The following is a 25,149-nucleotide window of genomic DNA, read 5'->3' as shown; positions in this document are numbered from 1 at the left end:
CGCAGCGCGCCGCGCGTCCTGCCCCGTGGACAGCGGCCGCGGAGCCGGCGAGTGCCGAGGGGCCTGCGGGGGCCGGGCCGGGGCCGTGGAGGAGCCGGGCCCCTGCGGCTGAGGCTGGCGGGAGAGGGGCCAGCGGAAGGGGTGTTCGGGGCGTGCGGCTGCGGCGGTTGGGTCTGCGCGGGCAGCGCCGGGGCCGCAGGCTGCTCGGCAGGTGCCGGCGGTGTGGACGGCCGCCGCGGCGACTCGGGGTGCTGCGGTGAGCCGGCGGCCGTGGGCGCGGACTCTGGGTGCCGGCAGCGGACTGTGCCGCGAGGCGGAGAGTCCGCGGCGGCCGGCTGGGCTGCGGGGCCGCGACGCGCCGCGAGTGGGCACGTCCCGGAGGGGCTTCTCCGCCGCCTGGTCCTGAGCCTCCGCGGGGAGCGCCCGGAGGCCGGCGGTCTGCGAGGTGCTGTGTGTGTCGCCGGCACCGGCTCGGGAGGACGTGGCCGTGGGGTGTCCGTTGGCCTCGGGGACTGCGGAGCGCGGAGCCCCAGGGCTCCCCGGGAATCAGGATTAGGGTGCCTGGTGCGGAGGAACGGGGGATGATGGAGTGGTTGGGGACGCCCGGTGTCCGCAGGGCACGAGCCCTTGGGGTCTGGCCGGCCCAGTGGGGAGGGCCGGGACTGCATCTTGGGGTCCGGAGTTCCAGTCCCGGGTCGCGTCGAGCCGGCCGTAGACACCAGAGGAGAGTGACCGCGGGACTGCGGGGTGAATGATTTGGCCGCTTGGGGCTGGAAGTCAGACACTGGTTGGCCTTTGGCTGTAACTGGGGGGCCCTGGGGTTGACTGGGGACAGAGTAGGTTTGGGCGACTGGGGAGACATTTGTGGGGAGACTCCCTGGTCATCAGGAGGCCCGGGGGGTCACTAAGTGTGCGGGTCAGCGAGGGACTTGACGGTGTCGGTGAGCCGGCTGTGGGCGTCGGTGGTGGCCCAGCGGTGTCTGAGCCACGGGACTCGCGGAGCTCGCGGGAGCTGGAAGGGCTGTGGGGCTGCCGGGAGGGGTTAGGGTTAGGGTTAGGGTTAGGGTTAGGGAGGGGTTCGAGGCTCACGACTGCGCGGCCCCGGGGGTCGGTGACTGAAGACCGGGATGCTGGTTGAGCGCTGACGGGGCAGCCAGCGCGGGGTAACCACGTCTGTGCTCCTAAGTGTGGGTTTGAAAGTGGCTTTACTGTGCGGTCTACAAGGCAGTTGACACCTGTAAGACTTCAGACCCCATCTTTGTAGTGTCAGCGCGGTTCCCACCACCTATGACAGCCGCACCTCTGAAGTAGCGGCGTTACTGATCATGATTGTTATTGGTAAGAGTTTTCTGGTTTCCCTGTAACCCCGTCACGTGATCATAGGAGCACTCACCAGCCTTTACTCAGTGTTTCTGTGCCAGTCCTGGCTCGCAGGGATTTAGTGTAGAATTGTCGAGAACATCATGGGCTTCAAATGAGCGACTTGTATGTTGAGGAGAAGCTCTGCTGAATTACTCTCTTGTTTCATCAGCTGCTGAATCCAGTTTCCTCGCTTCCTTATGCCTTGACTTAAAAGTGAACGCGACCTTCTTATTTTCTGTGGGCTCTATATTACTCGCGTGGTCTCTTTCCCTTCCCCGTTCCGAGAGAGAGCGAGTGCTGGGGGGAATGCGGCTACTAAGGGGCTGGGGTTCCTTCTGCATACCCCCTATTTTGAGTCCTTGTGAGGTCTTTGTAGAGTCCATAGAAAACCCACTCTGAGCTTTAAAGGCAGGTTAAATGAGTTTCCAATGAGAGAGGGGTATTTCCATGAACTAAAGACAGTTTGTTACCCGACTCTACAGATTCTAGTTTCCGTGGACTAATTGGCTTGTTTGAGATAAAGAAGTCTCTGGAGCAAGGGTCCTGGGTGAAGAGAATCCTGACCCGAGACCTTTAATTTGAGCATCAAGATAAGAATCCAAGAAGATACACAGAGCCTGCAGTTTTCCCGAGAGCAGCAGAAAATGACCAAGTCCCAGGTGAGTAACTCATTTATTTCCTCAATTGTGGTACCGTACAATTCGCCCATTTTAAGTGATCAATTGACTGTTTGTTGGTGGTGGTCGTTTTTCAGTAGTTTAGAGGCTTCTGCAACCATCTAATTGTTGAGCCACAATCTAAATTTAGCATATTTTCATCCTCTAGGGGCGCCTGGTGGCTCTGCCTTCAGCTCAGGTCATGATCCCAGAACCTTGGGATCTAGTCCCGCTTCCAGCTCCCTGCTCAGCGGGGAGTCTGCTTCTCCCTTTCCTTCTGCCTGCTGTTAGCCCTGCTTGTGCCTTCTCTCTCTCTCTCTCTCTCTCTTTTTCTGTGAAATAACTAAAAATCTCAAAAAAATGTGAAAAGGACATTTTCATCCTCCTAAAAGGAAACCTGTCTCCATCTCCGCAGCAGGTAACCCCCAGGGCCCCCGCCCCAGCCCCAGGCCCCAGCTCCTGGGTTTGCCCATTCTGCGCATCTCATATCCACAGGATCACACGTGATGGGGTCTTTTGTGACTGGCTTCTTTCATGTAGCCTGCTTTTAAGATGGGCCATGAATTAATACTTTATTGTGTTTTGTTGTGGAATATTCTGTTGTGTGACTGGGGCAGTTTTGTTTATCAGTTCCTCATTTGCTAGACCAAATAGCTGTTTGCTATTTTGGCTGCTGTGGATACTACTACTGCCAACATTGGTGTGTATGTTCTCTTTTCTTAGGTACATACCTAGGAATGAACTGCTAGTTCCTGTGGTAACTATATTTAACATTTTAAAGAACTGATAGACTTTTTTCTAAGTACTGTTTTCTTTTTTAAGATTTAATTGTTTAGGGGCACCTGGGTGGCTCACTGGGTTAAGGCTCTGCCTTTGGCTCAGGTCATGATCCCAGGGTCCTGGGATCGAGCCACGCATCGGGCTCCCTGCTCAGTGGGGGGCCTGCTTCCCCCCTCTCTCTGCCTACTTGTGATATGTCTGTCTATCTCTGTCAAATAAATAAAAATCTTTTTAAAAAATGATCAAATAAATGTATCATTTGGGGATGACTTCATTTATAAATAGTAGCTCTAATAATAAGGCCACTGAAGGGTCACTTGTGTGGCTGTCAGTTAAGCGTCGGCCTTCGGCGTGGGTCATAATCCCAGGGTCCTGAGATCGTCTCCCGGGTCGGGCACCCTGCTCAGCTGGAAGCCTCCCACTGCTTGTGATCCCTCTCTGTGTCTCTGCCTCTGTCAAATAAATAAAGATCTTTAAAAAATAATAATAATAAGACCTCTGAAGTTTCTCCTGCTAGGACACATGGAAGCAGACAGCCCTGGGCTGGCACGGCCCGTGAGGGCTGCCATGAAAGACTACGGGGTTTTCTGGGCTTCTGCTCTGTCGTACTCTGCCAGTTGGTTTTCTGTGTCCCACATGCCGCCTCACAGCTCAAGGTGGCTTCTGCGGCTCCAGTACAACGTCTACTCAAGAGCAGGAAGAGGGAGGCCTGGGTGGCGCAGCTGGTTAAGTGTCCAGCTCTTAGTTTCCACTCCGGTCCTGATCCCAGCGTCACAGATCAGGCCCCACATCAGGATTCGTGCTCAGCGCAGAATCTGCTTAAGACTCCCTCCACCTCACCCCGCCCCTCCTCCTGCTCCCTCTTGCCCTAAAATAAATAATTCTTTTTAAAAAATCGTAAAAAATAAAAGCAGGAAGAATAGTAGAGAGCAGAGGGTATTATCAGTGTGTCCCTGTCTTACCAGAAAAGCAGCAGCTTCCCCCAGGTGGCCTCGCACACCTCCTGGAGCCGTTGCCAGCACGGATCACGGGACTGACTCTAGATGTAAGAGAGGCAGAAGGGCCAAGGGAACGGTTACGATTTGTGACTGGGAGCGGGCGCGTTGGCACCCCTCGTACAGCTGAGGTTTGCAGACAGGAGAACAGCTATCCCGAAGGCTGCTAGAGGCTCCTGCCCTGGGGTCTTTGCACCATGGTTTCACCGTCGGAAACCCACTGGTTCAGCTTTACTAGGAGCGTGCTCTTCCAGGGCCCGCCGTCGTTCGAGGACGTGGCTGTGGACTTCACGTGGGAGGAGTGGCGGCTGCTGGACTCCACGCAGAAGGCTCTGTACCGAAGTGTGATGCTGGAGAACTTGAGCAGCCTTGTGTCCCTGGGTAAGGACACATCCGGTGTGGACTCGGCCCCGTCAGCTGGCTTTCCCTTTTGTTGACTGAAAAATGGGACCTTTGAAGTGTGTCATGACATAGGGCTTTAGTCTAAGAATTCAAAAATTCTTAGCCCTTTTTCGTCTCCAGAGTGTCTGTCCACGCACATCCCAAGTGAACGACGTCTTTCACAGCCTCTGGAGCTAAGCATTTACTTTTCTTCAGAAGCCCGAGCCCAGGAAATTGGGCCCAAGTCCTATGTGATTTTTCCATACACAAGGTTTCAGCTCATCAGACCAGATGTGACCTTCAGGCTGGAGCAGGAGCAGCCACGGGTACATCCCGAGTCCGAGCTTTGCAGGCGAGGCCCCTGGGCAGCGGTGGAGTTAAATTCCAGCTGGAAGTGAACAGTGAAGACGGTGAGGGGTGGGCACCTGTGCAATGTTGTGTCGAGAATCCTCGAGGTCACTAACCCTCTGGAAGTGACCCAGAGCCATTGAGATGAGCTTCTCAGATAGGCAGATATCGTTTCTAGCGCTTACCATGTGAGGATAGGTCATCTGTCTTCCTTGGCTCTGATTTTCGAGTGAGCTCTGCCTCTCTGGTCCGTCCTAAGGAGCTCAACCCCTCTCTCCTGTTGGACTTTGCTCGTTCATTTTCCTCTCCACACCAGACCTTATCCTGCTGAGAGATCCCTTTTCTTTTCTCTAGGACACAGGATTAGTTGTGATTTTTTCCCCTCTCACTGTTCTAATTCCCACATATTTCCTTTCCCCTTTCATTGTGAATGCCTCCGATTACTGTTGCACTCCCACAGTCTTTCCTCTAGTCTCGCCTTCATTTCTCTCATGATGGTTTACTCCTCCTGGGCCTGTAACCAAAGAAATAACTTCGGAGTCCTCATTCCCTTGCTTCTAGTGCAACTTTTTATTGCCTTCTCTTAGGGTTGAGTGTGTGTGCAGATGAAACCCTTTGCCTGGAACAGATTATTCTATCATGGCTCCTAACAACCTGTTTAGTCCATTTTTTTTCTTCTCCTTATCCATTATCGGTTTTCTACCTCAGTTTCCATGAAAGCACTTTATTTAATTTTAATTCCCAAACATGTACCGGTGTACATGATTATTTCTGCGGTTCTGGTTCATCTGGTTCACAGTTATTGAAGAATTCACTAAAGGGGTTTAATTCTTGTCTTTTCTAGAATACTGGAAAGTTGATGATTACAAAGCATGGCACCAAGAAATTCAAGACAGGATTAAAAAATTGGAACAAGTTCATGAAATGAATGCAGGTGGAAAAATATTTCAGTCGAGCATGAACCTTGCCCCTTTAAAGCAAAAATCCAATAAGCGTGTCTCAACTGGAAAACATTTGAAATATTCACTAGATTTATTTACTCAGACTGGAAACAGTGGGAGAAAGAAAGCTGGGAAGGTCAGGGGATATGAGAAATCCTTTCTCCATATTGCATGTGAAAAAACTCCTGTTGGAGTAAAACACTATGAATGTACAGAATGTGGAAAAGTCATCAGCAGGAAGTCACGGCTCATCGTCCATCAGAGGACACACACAGGAGAGAAACCATTCAAATGCAGTGACTGTGGCAAAGCCTTTTCCCAGAAGTCACACGTCGTTACACACCAGACAGTTCACACAGGAGAAAAACGTTATGGATGTGAGTGTGGAAAGGCCTTCGCTAGAAAGTCACACCTCATCACACACCAGAGAACTCACACGGGAGAGAAACCATACAGATGCAGCGAGTGTAGCAAAGTGTTCTCTCAGACCTCACAGCTCATCATTCATCAGCGAAGTCACACGGGAGAGAAACCCTATGCCTGTAGTGAATGTGGGAAAGCCTTTAGTGGGAAATCACAACTCACCTCTCACAAGAGAACCCATACAGACGAAAAGCCCAACAAATGCAGTGAGTGTGGGAAAGCCTTCAGGGAGAAGTCAGGTCTCCGTAAGCATCAGAGAATCCATTCAGGAGAGAAGCCCTACGGGTGCAGTGACTGCGGGAGAGCCTTCAGTGGGAAGTCACTGCTGCTTCGACATCAGAAGACTCATTCAGGAGAAAAGCCCTACGGATGCAGCCAGTGCGGGAAAGCATTTATTTGGAAGTCACAGCTGCTCATACATCAGCGAACTCACACAGGAGAGAAGCCCTATGGTTGTGGCGAGTGTGGGAAAGCCTTCTCCCAGAAGTCACACCTCCTCGTACATCAGAGAATTCACACAGGACAGAAACCCTAGAAACAGAGTGGATGTGGGGCGCCCGGTGGGGCTCATTCGGTATGAAACTTTAAAGACACGTATCGTAGCTATAGTGAAAAGAAGGGCCATCTGTACCCCAATGTTCACGGCAGCAGTGGCCACAGTCAGCAAACTGGAAAGAACCAAGATGCCCTTCAACGGATGAATGAACAAAGCAGATGTGGTCCATATACACTATGGAGTATTATGCCTCCATCAGAAAGGATGAATACCCAACTTTTGTAGCAACATGGACGGGACTGGAAGAGATTATGCTGAGTGAAATAAGTCAAGCAGAGAGAGTCAGTTATCATATGGTCTCACTTGTGAAGCATAAGGAATAACACAGATGACATGGGGAGAAGGAAAAGAGAAGTGAACTTGGAGAAATTGGAGCAGGAGACAAACCATGAGAGACTGTGGACTCTGAGAAACAAACGGAGGGTTTGGGGGGGGTTGGGTGAGCCTGGTGGTGGGTATTTTGAAGGACACATGTTGCATGGAGCACTGGGTGTGGTGCATAAACGCTGAATTTTGGAACACTGAAAAAAAATTAAAAAAAAAAAAGATACGTATCTGTGTGTATATGTATGTTGGCAATGACGACAGCCAAGTAAAAAGCCTGTTGCTTCAGAGGGATATAGGCCTTACGTTCCTGAGTATGGCTACATGTTATACATTTATATATTCTTGTAGCACTTGTGAAAATAATCTGTGAGCATGGTGTATGTCGTGTTTATGGCACGGCGTCTGTGAACAGTGCTGCACAGTGGGTATCATTTGTACCATGACGGTAGAAGGTACCTACGCTGGGCCAAATGATGTATTTCTTATTTAACAAGTAGTATAACTTATATTGCCAGATACTTTTCGGCACACGTAAATGAGTTTGAGAACTCTTACCGTGCTCTGTCTTCAATAATAGAAGCCAGAATTTTTCGGTAAAAGCTCCTGCCTCCTCTGAGTGCCCAGTTTATACACAGAACTGCTATTCACGTTAGACGCGCAAAGGCAAGAAGACACGTGAGCATGCGACGGAGTGAGCAACAGAGAAGCTCTGAATAGCACTGCTCTTCATCTGAATGTGTGGGAAATAAGGTTTGTAAAAGTAAAAGACCCACAAAGCATCTCCTCCTGTTATTTTTCAGTGGGATTTCTATACAGATTAGTTGTACATAGGTCAAATATAATAGAGCTAAGAACCTGTATTTTAGATTAATATGCTAAGAGATCATGTAATCCTGTTCTCTGTGTCAATCTTTTAATGTTTTCCTAAAGTAACTTGCAAATAATTAGAAGAAACTCTATTAAAAAAAAATAACAACAACCGTGTAGTTCTATAGGCTTACATGCAGAGACTTGCTAGGGGAATTAGGATTTTGGGGATAATTTGATTCAGACATCTTCTACAGATGAGACTTTAGAAGTCGAGGTACCTGGGACGCCTGGGGGGCTCAGTTTGTTAAGCAGCTGCTTTTGGCTCAGGTCGTGATCCCAGGGTTCTGGGATCGAGCCCCACATCTGGCTCCCGACTCCCAGGAGAGCCTGCTTCCCCCTCCCACCCTGCCTGCTGCTCTCCTTGCTTGTACGCTCCCTCTCTGTTAAATAAAATAAATAAAACCTTAAAAACAGTTCTTAAAAAAAAAAGAAGTCGAGGTACCTTATTGTTTGTAAAAGAAATCTCTATTTAATGTACAAGAAATCTTGCAGTGCACAAGGTATTATCTTGCTTTTAAATAGGCCAAACTTAAGTATATTTGTAAATAATGTGTCTTGAAAATGCCAAAAGCCTTTCTTGAATGTTGATGAACTTCAGAGGTTTGCATCACACCCTAAATGTGTGATTTACATTCATGGTTTTTTTTTTTAAAGATTTTATTTACTTATTTGACAGACAGAGATCACAAGTCGGCAGAGAGGCAGGCAGAGAGAGAGAGGAGGAAGCAGGCTCCCGCCGAGCAGAGAGCCTGATGCGGGGCTCGATCCCAGGACCCTGAGATCATGACCTGAGCCGAAGGCGGCGGCTTAAACCCACGGAGCCCCCCAGGCGCCCCAGCAAACAGATTTAAACCCGGTTTACCGAAACGCTTTTTACCCCCGTAACCGCTCAGCCAGCGCCCCCGGCGCGCCCCGAGCGGGTCGGTCACTCAGACCCCGGGTTCGCTCGGGACCAGCCCGCGGCGTTTCCCTGCGGCCGCGCCCCGCCCCGCCGGCCGAGTGCGGGCCTGCGCGTGGCCGGGGACCGCACCGCCCCTCCAGACGGCGGCCCCCGTCGCCCCGGCCGCAGGGCGGAGGGGTCGCGGCGGTCGCGTGCGGGCTCCTTCCCGCGGTCCCGCGTCGGGGCGCAGAGGGCGGAGCGCGCCCCGGGGGTGCTGGCTGCGGCGGGGCTGCGGGTGCGCGGAGCTGCGGGGGGACCCCGGCCTCCGGCGAGCTTCGCGGGGGGCTCCCGCATCGGGACCCGGAGTCGTGAGCCCGCCGGGGCCTAGGGCGGCCCGGGACCCGCTCTTCCCGCCGGGGCCGTTCCGGGCTGTCCCCTGCCCCCGAGTCCCACGCAGGTCCCTGGCCGGGGGCGCGCGCCCCTCCCGCCCTGCGCGGGCAGTTGGGCCCCACGCGGGTTTCCCGCAGTCGCGAGTTGCCGGTGGAACCCGCGCGGGCTCCAGCTGGGGCGGTCGGTCCTTCGTGTGGCTGCCCTTGTCTCCCGCGGCATTATTTTTCTCCCTCAGGTTGTAACTTAAATACCTATCTCCGAGTTTAAAATGTGTAAGATCTAATCTATATTTTTATTTTATTTTTACTCGCTTACAATTTAAAAAGTACAGTCTCCAGGGCAGCGAATGGAGCCGATTATTTCTAGGGCATGTGGCACACTCGGACACTGTTTAAGTACAGTTGTTGGATGGACTTTGTGTGTAAGGGCCTGCTTAGCCAGAGGGAGCCATTCTGCCGTTTCTGCAGTAAACATGGATTGACCCTGCGCCCCCAGAGGAACTTACTTAAAAGCTAGTCCGGGAAACCAGTCCCAGGTAGCAAAGCCCGGATACAAGGGCGCGTCAGGCCAGGTGGAGACGTCCAACCAATGGGGCGCACATACTGTCTCCCAAGCTACCAAGGAGAGTGGGCCCCGCCTTATGCCAATTCTGACCAAGGTCATAGGCCAGTTCAAATATCTACTTGGGTAAATCGAAATCCATTGGCCGCCCGTGTGTGACCTAGCATGACTGTGCAGTTTTCTCTGTGTGTTGCCATCTCCTGGGCCACCTCTGTGTGGCCAGGCTCAACCACCTCTGTAAGTTAGTCTGTGAGGCTGGGAGGGGTCGCGGGACCAGAGGTTGGTTTGATTCTTTTTTTTTTTTTTTTTTTTTTTTTTTTAAAGATTTTTTATTTATTTATCCGACAGAGAGAGATGACAAGCAGGCAGAGAGAGGGGAGGAAGCAGGCTCCCCGCTGAGCGGAGATCCCGATGCGGGGCTCGATCCCAGGACCCTGGGATCATGACCCGAGCTGAAGGCAGCGGCTCAACTCACTGAGCCACCCAGGCGCCCCGGTTGGTTTGATTCTTGATGCTTGGCCCGTAATAAAGCTTTGCTTGACCTTCGCTTTGTACCAGTCTCGCTCCTTTGATCACGGACGGTTATTGGGGGACCTGGCACAGTGGGTTACTTCATCCATTGGCTTCACTCAGAGGAAGAGCATTTGTGTTTCTTGAAGGATGAATGGTCTCTTCGCCCTCAGCAGGGCGGGTTCCGGGCAGGTGTACGTCTTCAAAGTGGCTTTCATAAAAGAGTAGACGAGTTTAAATTAAGTGTAAAGCGTGTACATCAGTACAAACGAACCTCTGCACTCCAAGTCCCTATATCCAAACCCGGTTCTCCCTGGCTTCCCTCTAGGGGTCTATGTTGCCGTGGCGTCCAGCTCTCATGCGAACGCTGTGTTGCCTCGGTCTTGCCTCCCTCAGTGTCACCAGAGTCCCCTGCCTTCTTGTAGTCTGTCCCCCGTGTCGCCTGTCACTCGGAGTCCCGTACTTTCTTGTAGTCTGTCCCCCTTGTTGGGCCGGCGGCTCCGGGAGTGCAGGAGGAACAACAGAAATGACCGCGGGCTGCCGTCTTCCAGGTCCCTCCCCCATTCCCTAACCCCTGTCTCTCCGGCCAAAAGGATGTTTGCCTGGGTCACGGCTCCTTAGGTAACCCGATACCTATGCAGGAAACAGGAGCATCAGGACTCCCCCACACCCTCCAATCACCAAAGACCTTACCATGTATGTAAACCCATGCCCTGTCTTGGCCTGATAAAAGACCCCGCCGCCTCCCTCCCAGCTCTAACTTCCCCAACTCCCCCTTCCCGAGCCAGGGAACCTCACCTGAGAATGCCTACCTCCTCCCGGTGTGACTTTCCTGGCTCCCCTTCTCCTGAGCCCCAAAACTTCGCCAGAGAGTGCCTTTAACAAATCTTGCCTTGCCTTTACCTCGCCTATAAACCTGACACCCCTCAGTGTCGCCGGTTACTCAGAGTCCCACACTTTCTTAACTATCGCACATTTGCAGCAATATCCACTCTGTCATAGCAAGTGGCTTCCCAGTTGTTTTCTCAATTCTGCTCTTTCAACAGATTGTTTTCCTGAATTTGGTTACTTGTTTGACTTTATCTCATTGTCCAGTTTATAATTAGATTTGGGTTACTAATGACAAAGTATACATTTTTCAAAAACATATTCACTGGGCGCCTGGGTGGCTCAGTGGGTTGGGCCGCTGCCTTCGGCTCGGGTCGTGATCTCGGGGTCCTGGGATCGAGTCCCGCATCGGGCTCTCTGCTCGGCAGGGAGCCTGCTTCCCTCTCTCTCTCTCTGCCTGCCTCTCTGTCTACTTGTGATCTCTCTCTCTGTCAAATAAATAAATAAAAAAAACTTAAAAAAAAAAAAAACATATTCACTAAGGGGTGCCTGGGTGGCTCAGTGGGTTAAGCCTCTGCCTTCGGCTCAGGTCATGGTCTCAGGGTCCTGGGATCGAGTTCCGCATCGGGTTCTCCGCTTGGCAGGGAGCCTGCTTCCTCCCTCTCTCTGCCTGCCTCTCTGGCTACTTGTGATCTCTGACTGTCAAATAAATAAATAAAATCTTTAAAAAATATATATATATATATATTTTTTTTTCCCACTACAAGACCAACCCCCACCCCCAATAGTCAACAAACAATCTTTTTAATTGTTCCATTAAAACAAAATAGGATCTGTTTAACTAAAATTTTCTGGCTATCGTCAATGTTTTAAAAAGTCCTATCCAAGTATGAATTAGTTTAAAATCCACTCTTTAGCCTGGGTGGCTTAGTCTGTTAGGTGTCCGAATCAGTTTCAGCTCAGGTCACAATCTCAGGGTCCTGAGGTGGAGGCTGCCCCTGTGCTTAGGAGGGAGTGGGTTTCACATTCTTTCTCCTTCTGCGGCAAGCCCCACCCCCATGCACGCTCTCACTCTCTCTAAAATGAAAAGTAAATCCTATAAAAATTTACTTCTTTTTTTTTTATTGAATATACTTAACAATGAAAATCTGTTATTGATAGTAATACATTTTTGGTAAATCAGCAATGCTGGTGAATGTTGAAACTTGGTGTATTTGGGAAATTGGCTGCTGGAAAGCTTATTTTCAGTGAACTGGTTAGAGAGAGCATACTATGTTCTTAGTTACGACAGCAGCGGCATTCTAGGGCAGATGAGTGTGCAGATACAAGAGGTGTCTCTGCAGAATGAGATTTCTTGTTAAGCTTTAAATAGGAACACTCGGGGTACCCGGGTGGCTCAGTTGGTTAAGCGTCTGCCTTCCACTCGGGTCATGATTCCAGAGTCCGGGCATCGAGCCCCACATCGGGCTCCCTCCTCAATGCAGTCTACTTCTCCCCTTGCCTCACCCCCTGCTGGTGCTCTGTCACCCACGTTTCCTAGGATGTAGGCTACATTATCAACAGAAGGGGGCAGCTCTCCCTACCTCATCTGTGATTATTAGGGTGAGTTAACCCGTCTGGCAATTCCCACCTTGCTCAAGGCTGTATCAAGCATCCACAAGCCCAGCCCCAGGCCAAGCCTCACCTTCCCCTTCTGGGGCAGCGCAGCCTTCAGGAGCACCCGGAAGGAATCTCAGCGGCCTGAGTGTGTTCGGTAGAGCTTCCTTTGTGTGGCTGCTTTGTACCCCCTAGACACGTATCCATGGCTTTGCCTCTTGACACTCACAGGCTTTGTAGAAAGACCTAACCCTTGCCCACTGTCCTGCCCTCCAGAGTATTTCCTTATGGAACCGCGATGCTAGTTCACATGTTCCTGAAAATCACTTATGTAGCGTATCTTTTGTGGGAGCCATATTTGTTTTTTCAAATCAAATGAATTAATTCCTTAGCAGGGATGACGCATAGAGGTGAAATCAAATGTCTAGTGTTGGCACATATATATAATGTCTGGTGTTGATGGATTGTGATTTTGTAAATTTATCTGTGAGGTGTGAAACCACCTGAGTATAAATGCGGAGTTGTCTGTGATAAACGTCTTTCCTCTCTGCCTTTACCTCCAATTTCTTTCCTTCTGCTAGATTCTTTCCGAAAATTTTCCCTCAGGAGGGAAAGTGTATTTTCTCTGTCACCTCTCATTTTTTTTTTAAAGATTTTATTAATATACTTGACAGAGATCATAAGTAGGCAGAGAGGCAGGTAGAGAGAGAGGAGGAAGTAGGCTCCCGCTGAGCAGAGAGCCCGAGTGGGGTGAGAGCCAAAGGCAGAGGCTTTAACCCACTGAGCCACCCAGGCGCCCCTCATCTCCCATCTTTTTATTTCAGACATCAGCCCCTGCTCTGATCTGCATGAGTTCTGTGGCTTTATTTTTTGAGCGCGCTTTTCAGCAGCAGCACACTTGCTTTTGGAAGCTGTGCTTACTTTCAGTCACCAGCCTATCACTCCACCCCAGTGGCCCTGCTTTTTGGGTTGGATGCTTGCTGTCTCCTGACCAAGTCTGCAAGGTTGAGGAATATCCATGATTTTCCAGATTGGACGTTTCTGGGTGCATTGTACGTGTTTCCAAACTGCAATTACATTGTATTATTATGACAAGTTTTTTAGTCTGGTCTCAACATTTTAGCAGTTGAAAGTTGAAGTATGTTCCAGGTAACAAGAAACTTTTACTTTATGTAGTATTTAAAATAAGGTGCTGTCCTGAGGCAAGTACTATGGGGATCAGCAGGATTTGGGAAGAACATTATGCCCTCTCCAGGTGTTAGCTGACATGTCCGTGTTGCTCCTGGCTCTGTGAAGCAGTCCACCCACCGTCTTTCCTGCAGAAAGGTCCCATCCATTGGTGGATAGATTCCGATGCCACGATTTTTTTTTTAGATTTTATTTATTTGACAGAAAGACACAGTGAGAGAGGGAACACAAGCAGGGGGAGTGGGAGAGGGAGAAGCAGGCTTTCCCCAGAGTGGTGATCCCAGGACTCTGGGATCATGAACTGTGCCAAAGGCAGATGCTTAATGACTGAGCCACCCAGGTGCTCCGATACCACTAAGTTTTATTTTTGAATGGTGAATACTTTTCTTTACTTGCTTGTATATATTCAGTGAAGCAAAGAAATATATTCATAAGACTTTCTTCGCTAGGGGTCCCTGATCCAACCCCGCATCGGGCTCTCTGCTCAGCAAGCAGCCTGCTTCCCCCTCTCTCTCTCTCCCGCCTGACTCTCTGCCGACTCGTGATCTTTCTGTCAAATAAATAAATAAGATCTTTAAAAAGAAAGACTTTCTTCGATGATGTAAGTAACGTGAAGATGAAAATCCTCTCCCTGGATTACATTCTCAAAGCAGAGGTACAAGTAATGGCCGATCATTATGGGCTTGACTGCGTTCTGTGCAGGGTCACACTAGGTCATTAGAAGCAATCAGTAAGTCGTGGTGACATAATCTTGGGATCAGCGTCAAGAACGTACTTGGTCGGAGCGGGGAGCCCCGCTCGGGGAGCGGCCGTTCTCGGAGGAAGGCCGCGCCGCGGCGGCCGGTCGGCGGGGCTCTGGGACCGAGGCCGGCTCAGCCAGGGGAACAGTTTGCAGCACCGAGTCCGACGGACGGCCGCGTCTCGCTGGTTTTCCATCCAAACCAATGTTTGTCCAAGATTCTGTTGACCAGCAGCGGGAGCAGCAGCGGGAGAAGCGGGTTCCCTGCGGACCGCGCGCCCACGGGGCTGGGTCCCAGCCCTCCGGCCACGGCAGACGCTGGACCGACTCAGCCACCCGGGCGTTCGGAGGGATTTTTGATTCGGCCTCTCCGGTGTCCGGCCTCGGCGACAGCCGGAGGCAGGCGCGGTGCCAAGGCTACGTGGCCGGGAACCGCGGGCCCGACCTCGTCCGTCGCCGCGGCCCCGACCCCCGTCGCCGCGGAAGCCTGGCCTCGGGCTCGGGCTCGGGCGGGCCCGCCTGCAGACGCGGCGCGGCGAGCCCCGGCGAGCCCTCGGCGCTGCACGGACGGCGGCGGAGGCGACCTCCGGGGACTCTCCGGGGCGCCCGTGAGAACCGGAACGCGGACAGCCGTGCGCGGCCGACGGCACGAGGGCGCTCCCTCCCCAGGACGCGCGGCCGGCCGCGGGCCTGCTCCGCCGCCGCCCCGGGAGAGCCCCGCGCCCAGCCCGGCCGACGCGGAGCCGCGGAGACCGGCCGGCGCGGGGGCTCCCGCTCGCCCCGCGCTCCCGGCGCGTCACCCGACTGCCCGGCCTTCGCTCCCCGGCCGGGGGCAGTCGGCGTCCGGAAGTGCCGGCCGATCGGCGTCCGGAAGTGCCGGCCGATCGCACTGATCCCGCCGTCCGCCCGGCGGAACGTCGCTTCCAGCTCCGAGTGCAGTTATTGCGGACGCCCCACCCCCGATCACTCCATCTCTTTTGCCCCGACTTAACATGGCGCCGACGGCCGAGCGCCCGCAGACGAAGTCGTCCCGGCCATCACCAAAAATGGCGTCAGGACCGCCGCCAGCCGACTGCGCACACTCCGGCGGCCCCCACACTCCGAGTCTCGCTGGCCTCTCGGAGTTCCGCTCTAGCCGCCGCGCTCGGTGGGCGCCGCCGCCAGCCAATGGCAGCGCACGGCCGCTGCTGGCCCCGCCCAGCGAATCAGCTGAGGGATCCGCGATGTCTGTTGACAGCGGAGGGGGCGGCGGCGGCGGCGCGGCCGGTTCCGGGTTCGGCGCGGGGCGGGGGGTAAGCGGACGGCGCGGGGCGGCGCGGGGCGGCGCGGGGCGGCGGGCGGGGACCGGCGGGCGGGAGGCGGCGCGCGGAGGGGGCGAGCGTCCGGCGGCGGCGGCGGCGGCGGCGCGGCGTGGGCGCGGAGGCCGGGAGGCCGCGGGGCGGAGCGGCGGGCGCAGCCCCGGCCGTGCGGTCCGAGCGCCTGCGCCGGCGTTTCCGGGTCTCTCAGATGTGAGTCGGATGGAGCGGCCCGGGGAAGGCGAGCAGCCGCCGCAGCAGCAGCCGTGGGGGCGGCTCCTCCGCCTGGGCGCCGCGGACGGCGAGCCGCACGTCCTCCTGAGGAAGCGGGAGTGCACCATCGGGCGGAGGAGAGGTGCGGGCCGGGCGCCGGGGCGCGCGGGGCAGGGCGGGGGCCGGGGACCAGGCTCGGGGGCCGGCGCTGGGGGCCGGGCCGGGCACGGAGGGCCGGGGGGCCGCCGCCGGCGAGGAGGGCTGCGGGCTGGCCCGGGGGCCGGGGTCGGGGCCGGGGCCGGGGTCGGGGCCGGGCCGGGAGGCTCCCGAGGCCGCCGAAGGGCCCTGGGCGGGGCCCGCCGCGCGGTCCAGCTGTCCCGGTGGAACAGGCTCCGGTGGACGAGCCGCGGCGCCTTCGCCCGCGGTCGGCCCGGTCCCCGCTGAGTGTTTCCGCGGATCACCGAGTCGTCGCCAGCCCTTCGGGAAGCAGCGCCGGACCCCGAGAGCGCAGGGTCGTCGGGCCGGACCCGAGAGCGTCTCCCCGGGTGGGGTCGCGTGAAGGCCGGCCGCAGAAGGAGCAGAGTCCGGGGTGGAAAGTGAGCGGCGCACTCTGAACCCGGTCGCCGGAGCCCCAGGGCGGACGACAGGCTACCCGGAGCTGAGCGCGCGGGTACGGCAGGCCCCGGTTCGGGGCTGCCGCGGAGCCGTGCGCCGAGGACATGTGTAGCAGCAGGCGGCTCCGTTTGTTTTTATTTATTTCTTAAGATTTTATTTATCTGCCAGAGAGAGACACCGAGAGAGGGAGCACGAGCGGGGAAGCAGGCTCCCCTAGAGCAGGGAGCGCGATGCGGGGCTCCGTCCTAGGACACTGATCAGCACCCGAGCCGAAGAAGATGCTGAGCGACTGGCACCCAGGCGCCCTGGGGGCTACGATTGAAAAGCTCTCACGCCCCCGCTCGTAGAAGGGAGCTGCTCACTCTAGGTTGGAAGCACAGGGCGCAACCAGAGTCCCGCAGCTCGCTGAGACCAAGTGTGTCACCCTCCAGGCTCAGCTGCCTCCAAACTCCCAAGGGCCCATCTGGCTATTTGACCGGCTGGGTATCTTCCCCGCAGGGAGAGAAGTGTGCTGCTCAGGTCGGCAAAAAAGTGTGGTTTGTCTGAAAGTTAATACATCATCGCTCCGGCTCTTTCTCTCTCTATATATATTTTTAGTTTTTTAAGTCCAGCCCAATTAAGGTACACTCTTTAGTTTTGGCTGGGTGATACAGTGACTCCGCAGTTCTGTCCACTACTCAGGGCTCGTAATGAGAAGTATACTGGAATTCTGTTCACCTAATTCACTCTTCCCCCAACCCTCCCCTGCCCCCGCCAACCAGCCGTTCTTTTCATGTAAGAATCTATTGTTTTCTGACTTTATATTTTAAGAAAGAAAGAATGTGGAAAAATATTATTTAAAAACAAGTATTTTTTATATGTTAACTATACTGGAATTTAAAAAACTAAAAAAAAAAAAAAGGCTAAGTACTATGATAAAAAATAAGGATAATAAAGTAAAACACAATTTTGGGGGTTATTTTACCATTTATGATTTACCGGCACCTGTTTTTGTTTTTTGTTTGGTTGGTTGGTTTGGTTCGGTTTGGTAGTCTTAAATCTCAGTTTTTTTTTTACAACATTGAATGTTTTTACCTGCCACTAGAAACTTCTGAAAAATGCATTAATTGTCTTTAATTTATGTAATAGGAATTTGGTGAAGAGCAGAGGCCCGGCGTTTCCAACCTGGCGCTGCCTCATAACTTGCTTTGGGCTAAGGACTTAGCTTTCCATACCTTTCTACCTACTTCACTGAAGAGTAATGCAGGTCTTACTGCGAAATCCTTAAAAGGAGCCTGGCTGAAAGTTAGCTCTTAATGTTAGCCATTGTTATTGTAACACAGTATCGTAACATCATTTTGCATGTTAATACAAGGAGCAAAAACAGGCTGTTGGGTAAATCTTCTCAGGAGAATTCCTTTTGGTGAATGTATTAATCTCTCCATGGGAAGCAGAAGTTGCTGTGTTAGCCTGTCAGGCTGTTGTAACAAAATGCCGCAGACCAGGAAGCTTAAGCAATAGACATTTGTTTTTCACAGTTCTTAAATCTGAGAAGTCCAAGATTAAGGTGCTAGTCGATTGGTTTCTTGGTGAGAGGCCTCTTCTGGATTGCAGACAGCTGCCTTGCTAGCCTTCTCCTTCGAGACAAAGTTTTGGTGTGTCTTCCTCCTCTCCTAAGGGCACCAGCCCTATCAGATTAGGGCCCCACCCAGTGGTCTCATTTAATCTTTATTCCCTCCTCCCAATCCCTGGCTGCAGTCACTCGGGGGTTCAGACCTTTAAGAGGAATTTTGGGAAATACACAGTACGTGAGAATTGTAGGGCTTGATTACATTTCTTTCTTTTTTTTTTTAAAGATTATTTATTTATTTATTTGACAGAGAGAGATCACAAGCAGGCAGAGAGGCAGGCAGAGAGAGAGGAGGAAGCAGGCTCCCTGCTGAGCAGAGAGCCCGATGCGGGGCTCCATCCCAGGACTCTGGGATCATGACCTGAGCCGAAGGCAGCGGCTCAACCCACTAAGCTACCCAGGCGCCCCTTGATTACATTTCTTTTAAAACAACACGCGTGGTCTATGTAAGGCATTATTTCGAGGAGAAAGCGAGAGCTGAGTTGGTGTGTGTGGGAAGGGAGATGGAAGACCTCACCTTCCAAGAGCTTCCGTGCTGGGGCGTGGCCAGCCAGCCTCCCGAGGGATTTAACCCACTGAATGATGAGCAGGGCAAACGCCAAGAATAGAACTTAACACAGAGTGTCTTGGATCTACGTTAGAATGCTATGTTCTGGCGTAGAGAAGCTTGTTAAAAACCCATCCCAGTGGCATGGTGACTAGTGCTGGGCTGGGGGCCGCCGGCACACTGTCCTGCTGGTTAGACTCCATGTGCTGGGAAGATGGTGAGCGCAGCTGAAATGTGCCTTGGGTAAATGTAGCACTTCCCCTATGTATAATGTGGAGTAAGATGTCTAATGCTTCGGGTTCATGGAGATACAGTTCACGGTAAAATTCACCCCTCCCAGGCGCCCGGTGAGTTTTGAGAAACGGAATCACCACTGCTGTTAAGAGGCAGAACATTTCCATCACCCTAGAAAGTTCCCTAGTGGTCCTTTGGATCAGCCACCTGCTCTCAAAGCCCAGCTCTGGCCACTATCCATCTAATTTCTGTCCCTGTCATTCTGCCTTTTCCAGAATCTGGATCTAAGTGTTCCACCACCGTCTGTGTATGGCTTCTGTCCTTTGACATAACCCATTTCAGGCTGTTGTGTGTTTAAGTAATTCCTTCCCTTCCCTTTGTCTAGGCTCCACACCCAGATTGAAGCCCAACACAGGGCTTGAACTCACAACCCTGAGATCAAGACCTGACTGGTACCATGAGTTGTTCACTTAACCGATCAAGCCACCCAGGCGCCCCCGGAATGTGTATCTTTTTGGTGCTGTGTAGTCTTCCAGTGTTTGGGTGTACCACAGTTTGTTTTTTAATTCACTGGCTGATGGACACACGTATTGCTTCCCATGTTTGGTTCTTTTTCTTTAAAGAGTTATTTATTTATTTGATAGAGAGTTCACAAGTAGGCAGAGAGCCCGATGTGGGCTCGATTCCAGGGCCCTGAGATCATGACCTGAACCGAAGGCAGAGGCTTAACCCATTGAGCCACCCAGGCGCCCCCCATGTTTGGTTATTAAAAGTAAAGCTATAAGCCTTAGTAGCTATAGCATAAACTCATTATAAGCACATTAGTGATTCAATAGTAAAAAGTTCTTGAAAGATTCTATTCCTTTGGTTTAAGGAGAGAACAAAATATTTGATGATATCTCCCTTGCATTTAATGAGGGTATAATGATCATGTCCAGCTATGGATGCATTCCCACTTCTGTGTTAAATTTTCTCAGACATGTACCTCAGTCCCATTTTCTGTGACTCTTGATTATTGCTTCAGTTTGTGATGATTTATGAAGCCTTAGATAACACTGAGAAATTAAGGAGTAAGTGAAGATATTGAAGAGTTACTTAACTAAGACCCTTAGTTTTAAACTTCTTTTTTATCACGCCGGCTGCATAGATGTGCATATTGTGAAATTGTCACCAAGAAGCTCTGGTGTGTAGCCAGAACTGTTGATGGTTTGGGTATCCTTTAGGTAATGGGGAGTCAGAAAAGTTCAAGACTTAGTCCCTCTCCCTTTGCTTTGGATTAATACTTAAATGCTTTGGGACGCCTGGGTGGCTCAGTTGGTTAAGCAGCTGCCTTCGGCTCGGGTCATGATCCCAGGGTCCTGGGATCGAGTCCCACATCAGGCTCCTTGCTCGGCGGGGAGCCTGCTTCTCCCTCTGCCTGCCTCTTTGTCTGCCTGTGCTCGCTTGTTCTCTCTCCCTCTCTTACAAATAAATAAATAAAATCTTAAAAAAAAAATAAATGCTTTTTCAAAAATTGCTTCTTATCGGGGCATCTGGGTGACTCAGTCAGTTAAGCATCCAACTCTTAATTTTGGCTCAGGTCATGATCTCGGTTCTGGGATCGAGCCCTGCATCAGTCTCTGAGCTCAGTGGTGAGTCTGCTTGAAATGCTCTCTCCCTCTGCCCCTTACCCCACTCTCTCAAAATAAAAAAATTTTTTAAAAAAATAAATCTCAAAAAAATTGCTTCCTTTCTTGCTTTATTAGGTATTGTCTCCTATGGTGCATACAACATGGGTCCTGATTTTCAAGCACATGCTTTGATAGGCAAAGGGTAGTATTATGCATGGTCCCCATGGTCCTATCCAGTGTGTATCCTTTCTCTGTTTTAGGTTGTGACCTTTCGTTCCCCGGCAATAAACTGGTCTCCGGAGATCACTGTAAAATCATAGTGGATGAAAAATCTGGTCAGGTGTCACTGGAAGATACCAGGTAAGCTCCTTCTGAACTTTTCTTAAAAGGATTTCTTGTTTTTGTTTTTATGTAATCTCCACACCCATCGTGGGGCACAAACTCCCAGCCCTGAGATCAAGAGGCCCACATTCTTCCGACTGAAACAGCCCGGTGCCCTTTGTTCTAGACTTCTGTTTCCTCTGGAGTCCATTGACTACAGAGAAGAAACAAGGGCTTGTTTTCTATGACACAGTAGTTTGGTAGGCCGTCAAATTCTTAGAAAATGTATTTTCCTGTTTCCAATAACACTTCAGTGTCTGTGACCCTTCTTGAATGTGTTCAAATTAAAGCAAAAATATTTCTGAAAGAAAGATTTAAAAGGCAGCGATAACCTATTCAAGTTAGACTTTCCTCCAAGTCAAGAAAATAAAAAATTGGCATGCCTGGGTGGCTCAGTGGGTTAAAGCCTCTGCCTTCGGCTCAGGTCATGATCCCGGGGTCCTGGGATTGAGCCCCGCATTGGGCTCTCTGCTCATCAGGAAACCTGCTTCTCTTTGCTCTCTCTCTGCCTGCCTCTCTGCCTATTTGTGATCTCTGTCTGTCAAATAAATAAATTTAAAAAAATTGTATACAACATAAATAGTACATAAAAGTGAAAAGCTTTCCCAAATCCCACTTACCTATTAGAAATACGTATTTATTTTGTATTTTGCTAGATACATTGTTTCTCCTTTTTCACTTTCATTTATGGGGCGCTTATGTCAGTGCACCCGGACCCATCTTGCCGCCTTCACTGTGATTATGTAATTATCCGTCAGCTCCTTTACTGATGGAGAGTTATTATTTTTTACGTTTTCTTATTGTAAATGACACTGCAGTTATTGTCTTCCAGAACTCCTTGCATTCATGTCTGATTATTTGCTTGGGGCACATGTGTAGGAAGGAAGGCGGTGTCAGAATGTGCTTTCAGCCTGGTGCGAGGGGCAAAGTGGCAGGTGGCCTTCAGCAGCGTGTTGACAGTGTGCCTTTTCCACCAGACGAATTCTTATTGTTGTAAAGGTCAAGTGTTAGGAGATTGGCGGTTACAGTTGTAGGGTAGAAGACTAGGAATTAGTTTATTAGGCAGAAGTGATGCTCCTTTCCCCTCTTCTACTAGGTAGCAGATTGAGTTATTTCTTAGCCTGTTGGAGAACGGCATAGCGCTGGTTCTGGAGCTGTCCCACGGCAGGGCGGGGCTCTCCGGGACTGGCCATGGGACAGTTTTGTAACAACTCGCTGCAAATTTACTGGCTTTCACAGAGCTGCGATCTCATAGTGTCGAAGATACAGAGTCGAAGTCAGGTCTCACTGGACTAAAATCAAGGTGTCGGCAGGGCTGGCTCCTTCTGGGGGTTCTAGGAGAGAATCCTTTTCCTGCATTTTCCAGGCGCCGCCGTGTTCCCTGGCTGGGGTGGCTGGAGGGGAGAGGGTGTTCCCGGCCGGAGGAGGTGCAGGTGCAGAGGCCCGGGGCACAAGCAGGTCCTGTGCACGCAGAGTGAGTGGCCAGTGCAAAGCCGGGCAGTGGACCTGAGTGGGAAAGCCCTGGTGTCCACACTAAGGAGTCTGGACTTTAGCCTGAGAGCAGGGAGAACTGATTGGGGTTTAAGCAGAAGAGTAAAGTCAGACTTTTTTGGTTAGAAAGGGCGTGAGAATGGATTGTGGGGAGACTCCCAGCGGCAGTGACCGGGCTGTACTGGGGAGCACCACCAGCTGCTGGAAGTGAAGCCGCGCTGGGGCACTGGCCGCTTCCCTGTGACAGGCAGAGCGGAGTGGTCGGGACAGAGACTGTGGGAATATTTACTTTGTGGCCCTTTACGGAATAGTAGACTAGTGGGCATCTGCTCAGATGTGAAAATAAGGCTTTTCACCCGTGGAGGCCTTAGGAGTGAAGCTGCAGAGTCAAGCTCGGGTGGTCTGAGCGCCTGTGGTCGGTTCGGTCCGCTCGCCGCGTTGTGTCCTTGTCCTATACATTCCCATGCTGCGGCGCGTGCTTCGTCCGGTCACGACTTTCCATCAGGTTTCTACTCAGGACTCCCTCAGGGAAGTGCTGCGCCGTCCTGTCCCGGCTGACTTAGACTCCTGTCTGTCCCCTTGGCAGCCTGTCCCTCTTCCATCTGTGCTCCCTGATTGACCGGAGTGACCTCCCAACCGAGGGACCACGCCACCTTCAGCCCGTAGTGGGCACTGATTTGCTTCTGCCGGAAACCTGTCTTTCTCTCTCTTTTTTTTAAGTAGGCCCCACTCCCAGTGTGGGGCCCAGTGTGGGGCTTGAACTCACGATCAAGACCCGAGCCGAGGCGCGCCTGGGTGGCTCAGATGGTTAAGTGTCTGCCTTCGGCTCCAGTCATAATCCCAGGGTTCTGGGATTGAGCCCCAGTCGGGCTTCCAGCTCAGCGGGGAGTCCGTTTCTTCCTCTCCCTCTGCCTGCCCCTCTGCTTCTGCTCTGTCTCTCTCTCTCAAATGAATAAATAAAATATTAAAAAGAAAAGAAAAGACCTGAGCCGAGATCAAAGAGCAGGACGTTTAACCGTCTGAGCCACCCAGGTGCTCGTTGGAACCCGTCTCTCTCTTTTTTTTTTTCAAAGATTTTATTTGTTTATTTGACAGACAGATCACAAGTAGGCAGAGAGGCAGGCAGAGAGAGAGAGGAGGAGGCAGGCTCCCTGCTGAGCAGAGAGCCCGATGCGGGTCTCGATCCCAGGATCCTGAGATCATGACCTGAGCCGAAGGCAGAGGCTTTAACCCACTGAGCCACCCAGGTGCCCTGGAACCCATCTCTTAAGAGGCGTCAGTGCTGACTGGAATGAGCTGACCTGGTTGAAACTCCTGGAGGGAGGGCTGAATCTGTGGGCAGAGCGGAGTGCAGAAGCGGGAGAGAAGCTGGAAATCAGAGCTGCTGGCAGAATTCCAGGGCTCCACCAGGAGGCAAATGGGGGAGAATGTGGCGTGGGGAAAAGCAGACACGTCGGTGAGATTGGTGACGAGTTTGGCTGTCAACGAGGGGTAGTAGGCAAGCTTTCCCTCGGGAGAACTGCGGTGTGGCACTGGCATATATGGCTTCTTAAATATTTATGTTGTGCTTAGGAGTGTTTTATCGTTTTCAAAGCAGTGATACTAATTTGATTCCCTAGTGGTGGTAGAGAAAGAAAATTTTCACTCCGGAGTTATTTTAAGTAGGCTAAATTGCAATTTCGTTGTCTCTGCAGCACCAATGGAACAGTGATTAACAAGCTGAAGGTTGTTAAGAAGCAGACCTGCCCTTTGCAGACGGGGGATGTTATCTACTTGGTGTACAGGAAGAATGAGCCAGAACACAGTAAGAGAGAGGGATTGGACAGGGTGGACACAGGGGTGGTTCGTGGCGGGGAGGTCCTGCCGCCGCTGGGAAGCGTTGTTGAAAGGAAGTGTGCTGAAGCAGCTGTTTCCTGTAGGAATGTAGCGTTAGCTACATTTTCTCTGCTCTTGATATAGACTCTGGCATGAGTCATGTCTGTTGAGAATGGGAGTGTTGACCCTGCAGTCTGAGCCCGAGCCATTTTTCCGAAATCCCACCCTGGCCACAGCCATGCATCTCAGCAGAGCCAGGGGAAGTGAGCGGGGGTGGGCCGGGTGACATAGCGGAGGAAACCTCAGTTGTAGGGAGTCAGACCTAGAATAGGAGCTGGAGGCCAGAGGTCATCTGCTTTTGAAGACCTTATAGGAGACAACAGACATCTGACTGGATCCCATTCGTGCTTTTCCAGATCTGAGTATTTGTTTGGGGAGGAATGATACAGGTCAAGGAGAGTTGAGAGGGAGTCTTTCAAAGGTTACCACGAACTGGAAGAGGGAGGCAGATATTCTCGGGTTGTCTTCCGCGTCGTCAAAACCAGCCCCTGGCCACGTGGCAGGTCCTGTGTCTGCTCCTGCTGGTGGTTTGAAGCGACAAGCAAAGCACAGGTTCACCCCCTGCTCATCGCTCTGCCTCCCCTAGTCTGCATCCTGCCTGCAGACCTTTTATTCCGAGCCTTATTTATTTTAAAGTTGGTTACGTTATCTTGGGTCACTTGTTTTGAAATCTCTTGAACTGGTTAATGTTGTTACCCGCTCCTAAGTCAACATCGTCAGCAAGGACCGAGGGACCGACGTGACAAAAAGGAACAGAAAGGGGAATGGGGTTCCTGATGGTCCTGGGGACTCCATTCTGATTGCTGATTTCCTTTTAGATGTGGCATACCTCTATGAATCTTTAAGTGAGAAGCAAGGCGTCACGCAAGACTCCTTTGGTAAGTGAGGCCGTAACAGCGCAGGTGCGTAGTAAGGGCTGTTGGTTCTCACTAGGAAAGCCTTTTCATG

General features: G+C 51.9%; 2 protein-coding genes across 3 annotated transcripts in view; both read left to right on the top strand.

The window, feature by feature from the left end:
- The first annotated feature begins 266 nt into the window (after nt 1–266).
- Nucleotides 267–6,559, top strand: LOC123394094 (zinc finger protein 84-like). Its single transcript, XM_045087726.1, has 3 exons — nt 267–2,021; nt 4,048–4,174; nt 5,367–6,559. The coding sequence occupies exons 1-3, from the start codon at nt 2,007–2,009 to the stop codon at nt 6,419–6,421; spliced, it is 1,197 nt and encodes a 398-aa protein (XP_044943661.1). The 5' UTR covers nt 267–2,006; the 3' UTR covers nt 6,422–6,559.
- An 8,962-nt stretch (nt 6,560–15,521) lies between these two features.
- Nucleotides 15,522–25,149, top strand: part of CHFR (checkpoint with forkhead and ring finger domains) — a 29,837-nt gene continuing 20,209 nt past the window's right edge. Inside the window, exons 1-5 of one of the 2 annotated variants that reach the window (XM_045087714.1) lie at nt 15,522–15,623; nt 15,838–15,981; nt 20,715–20,814; nt 24,021–24,130; nt 25,020–25,079. In XM_045087714.1, the coding sequence (XP_044943649.1) occupies nt 15,849–15,981; nt 20,715–20,814; nt 24,021–24,130; nt 25,020–25,079 (403 nt within the window). In that variant the 5' untranslated portion in view covers nt 15,522–15,623; nt 15,838–15,848. The remainder of the gene's footprint in view (nt 15,624–15,837; nt 15,982–20,714; nt 20,815–24,020; nt 24,131–25,019; nt 25,080–25,149) is intronic. The other variant, XM_045087713.1, reaches the window with a different exon arrangement.

This window comes from Mustela putorius, unplaced genomic scaffold, assembly GCF_011764305.1.
Source record: "Mustela putorius furo isolate JIRA1106 unplaced genomic scaffold, ASM1176430v1.1 tig00001433_pilon_pilon_pilon, whole genome shotgun sequence".
Classification (NCBI taxonomy): domain Eukaryota; kingdom Metazoa; phylum Chordata; class Mammalia; order Carnivora; family Mustelidae; genus Mustela; species Mustela putorius.
Note: the sequence above shows the minus strand (reverse complement) of the source record. Positions and strands in the feature narration are given on the sequence as shown.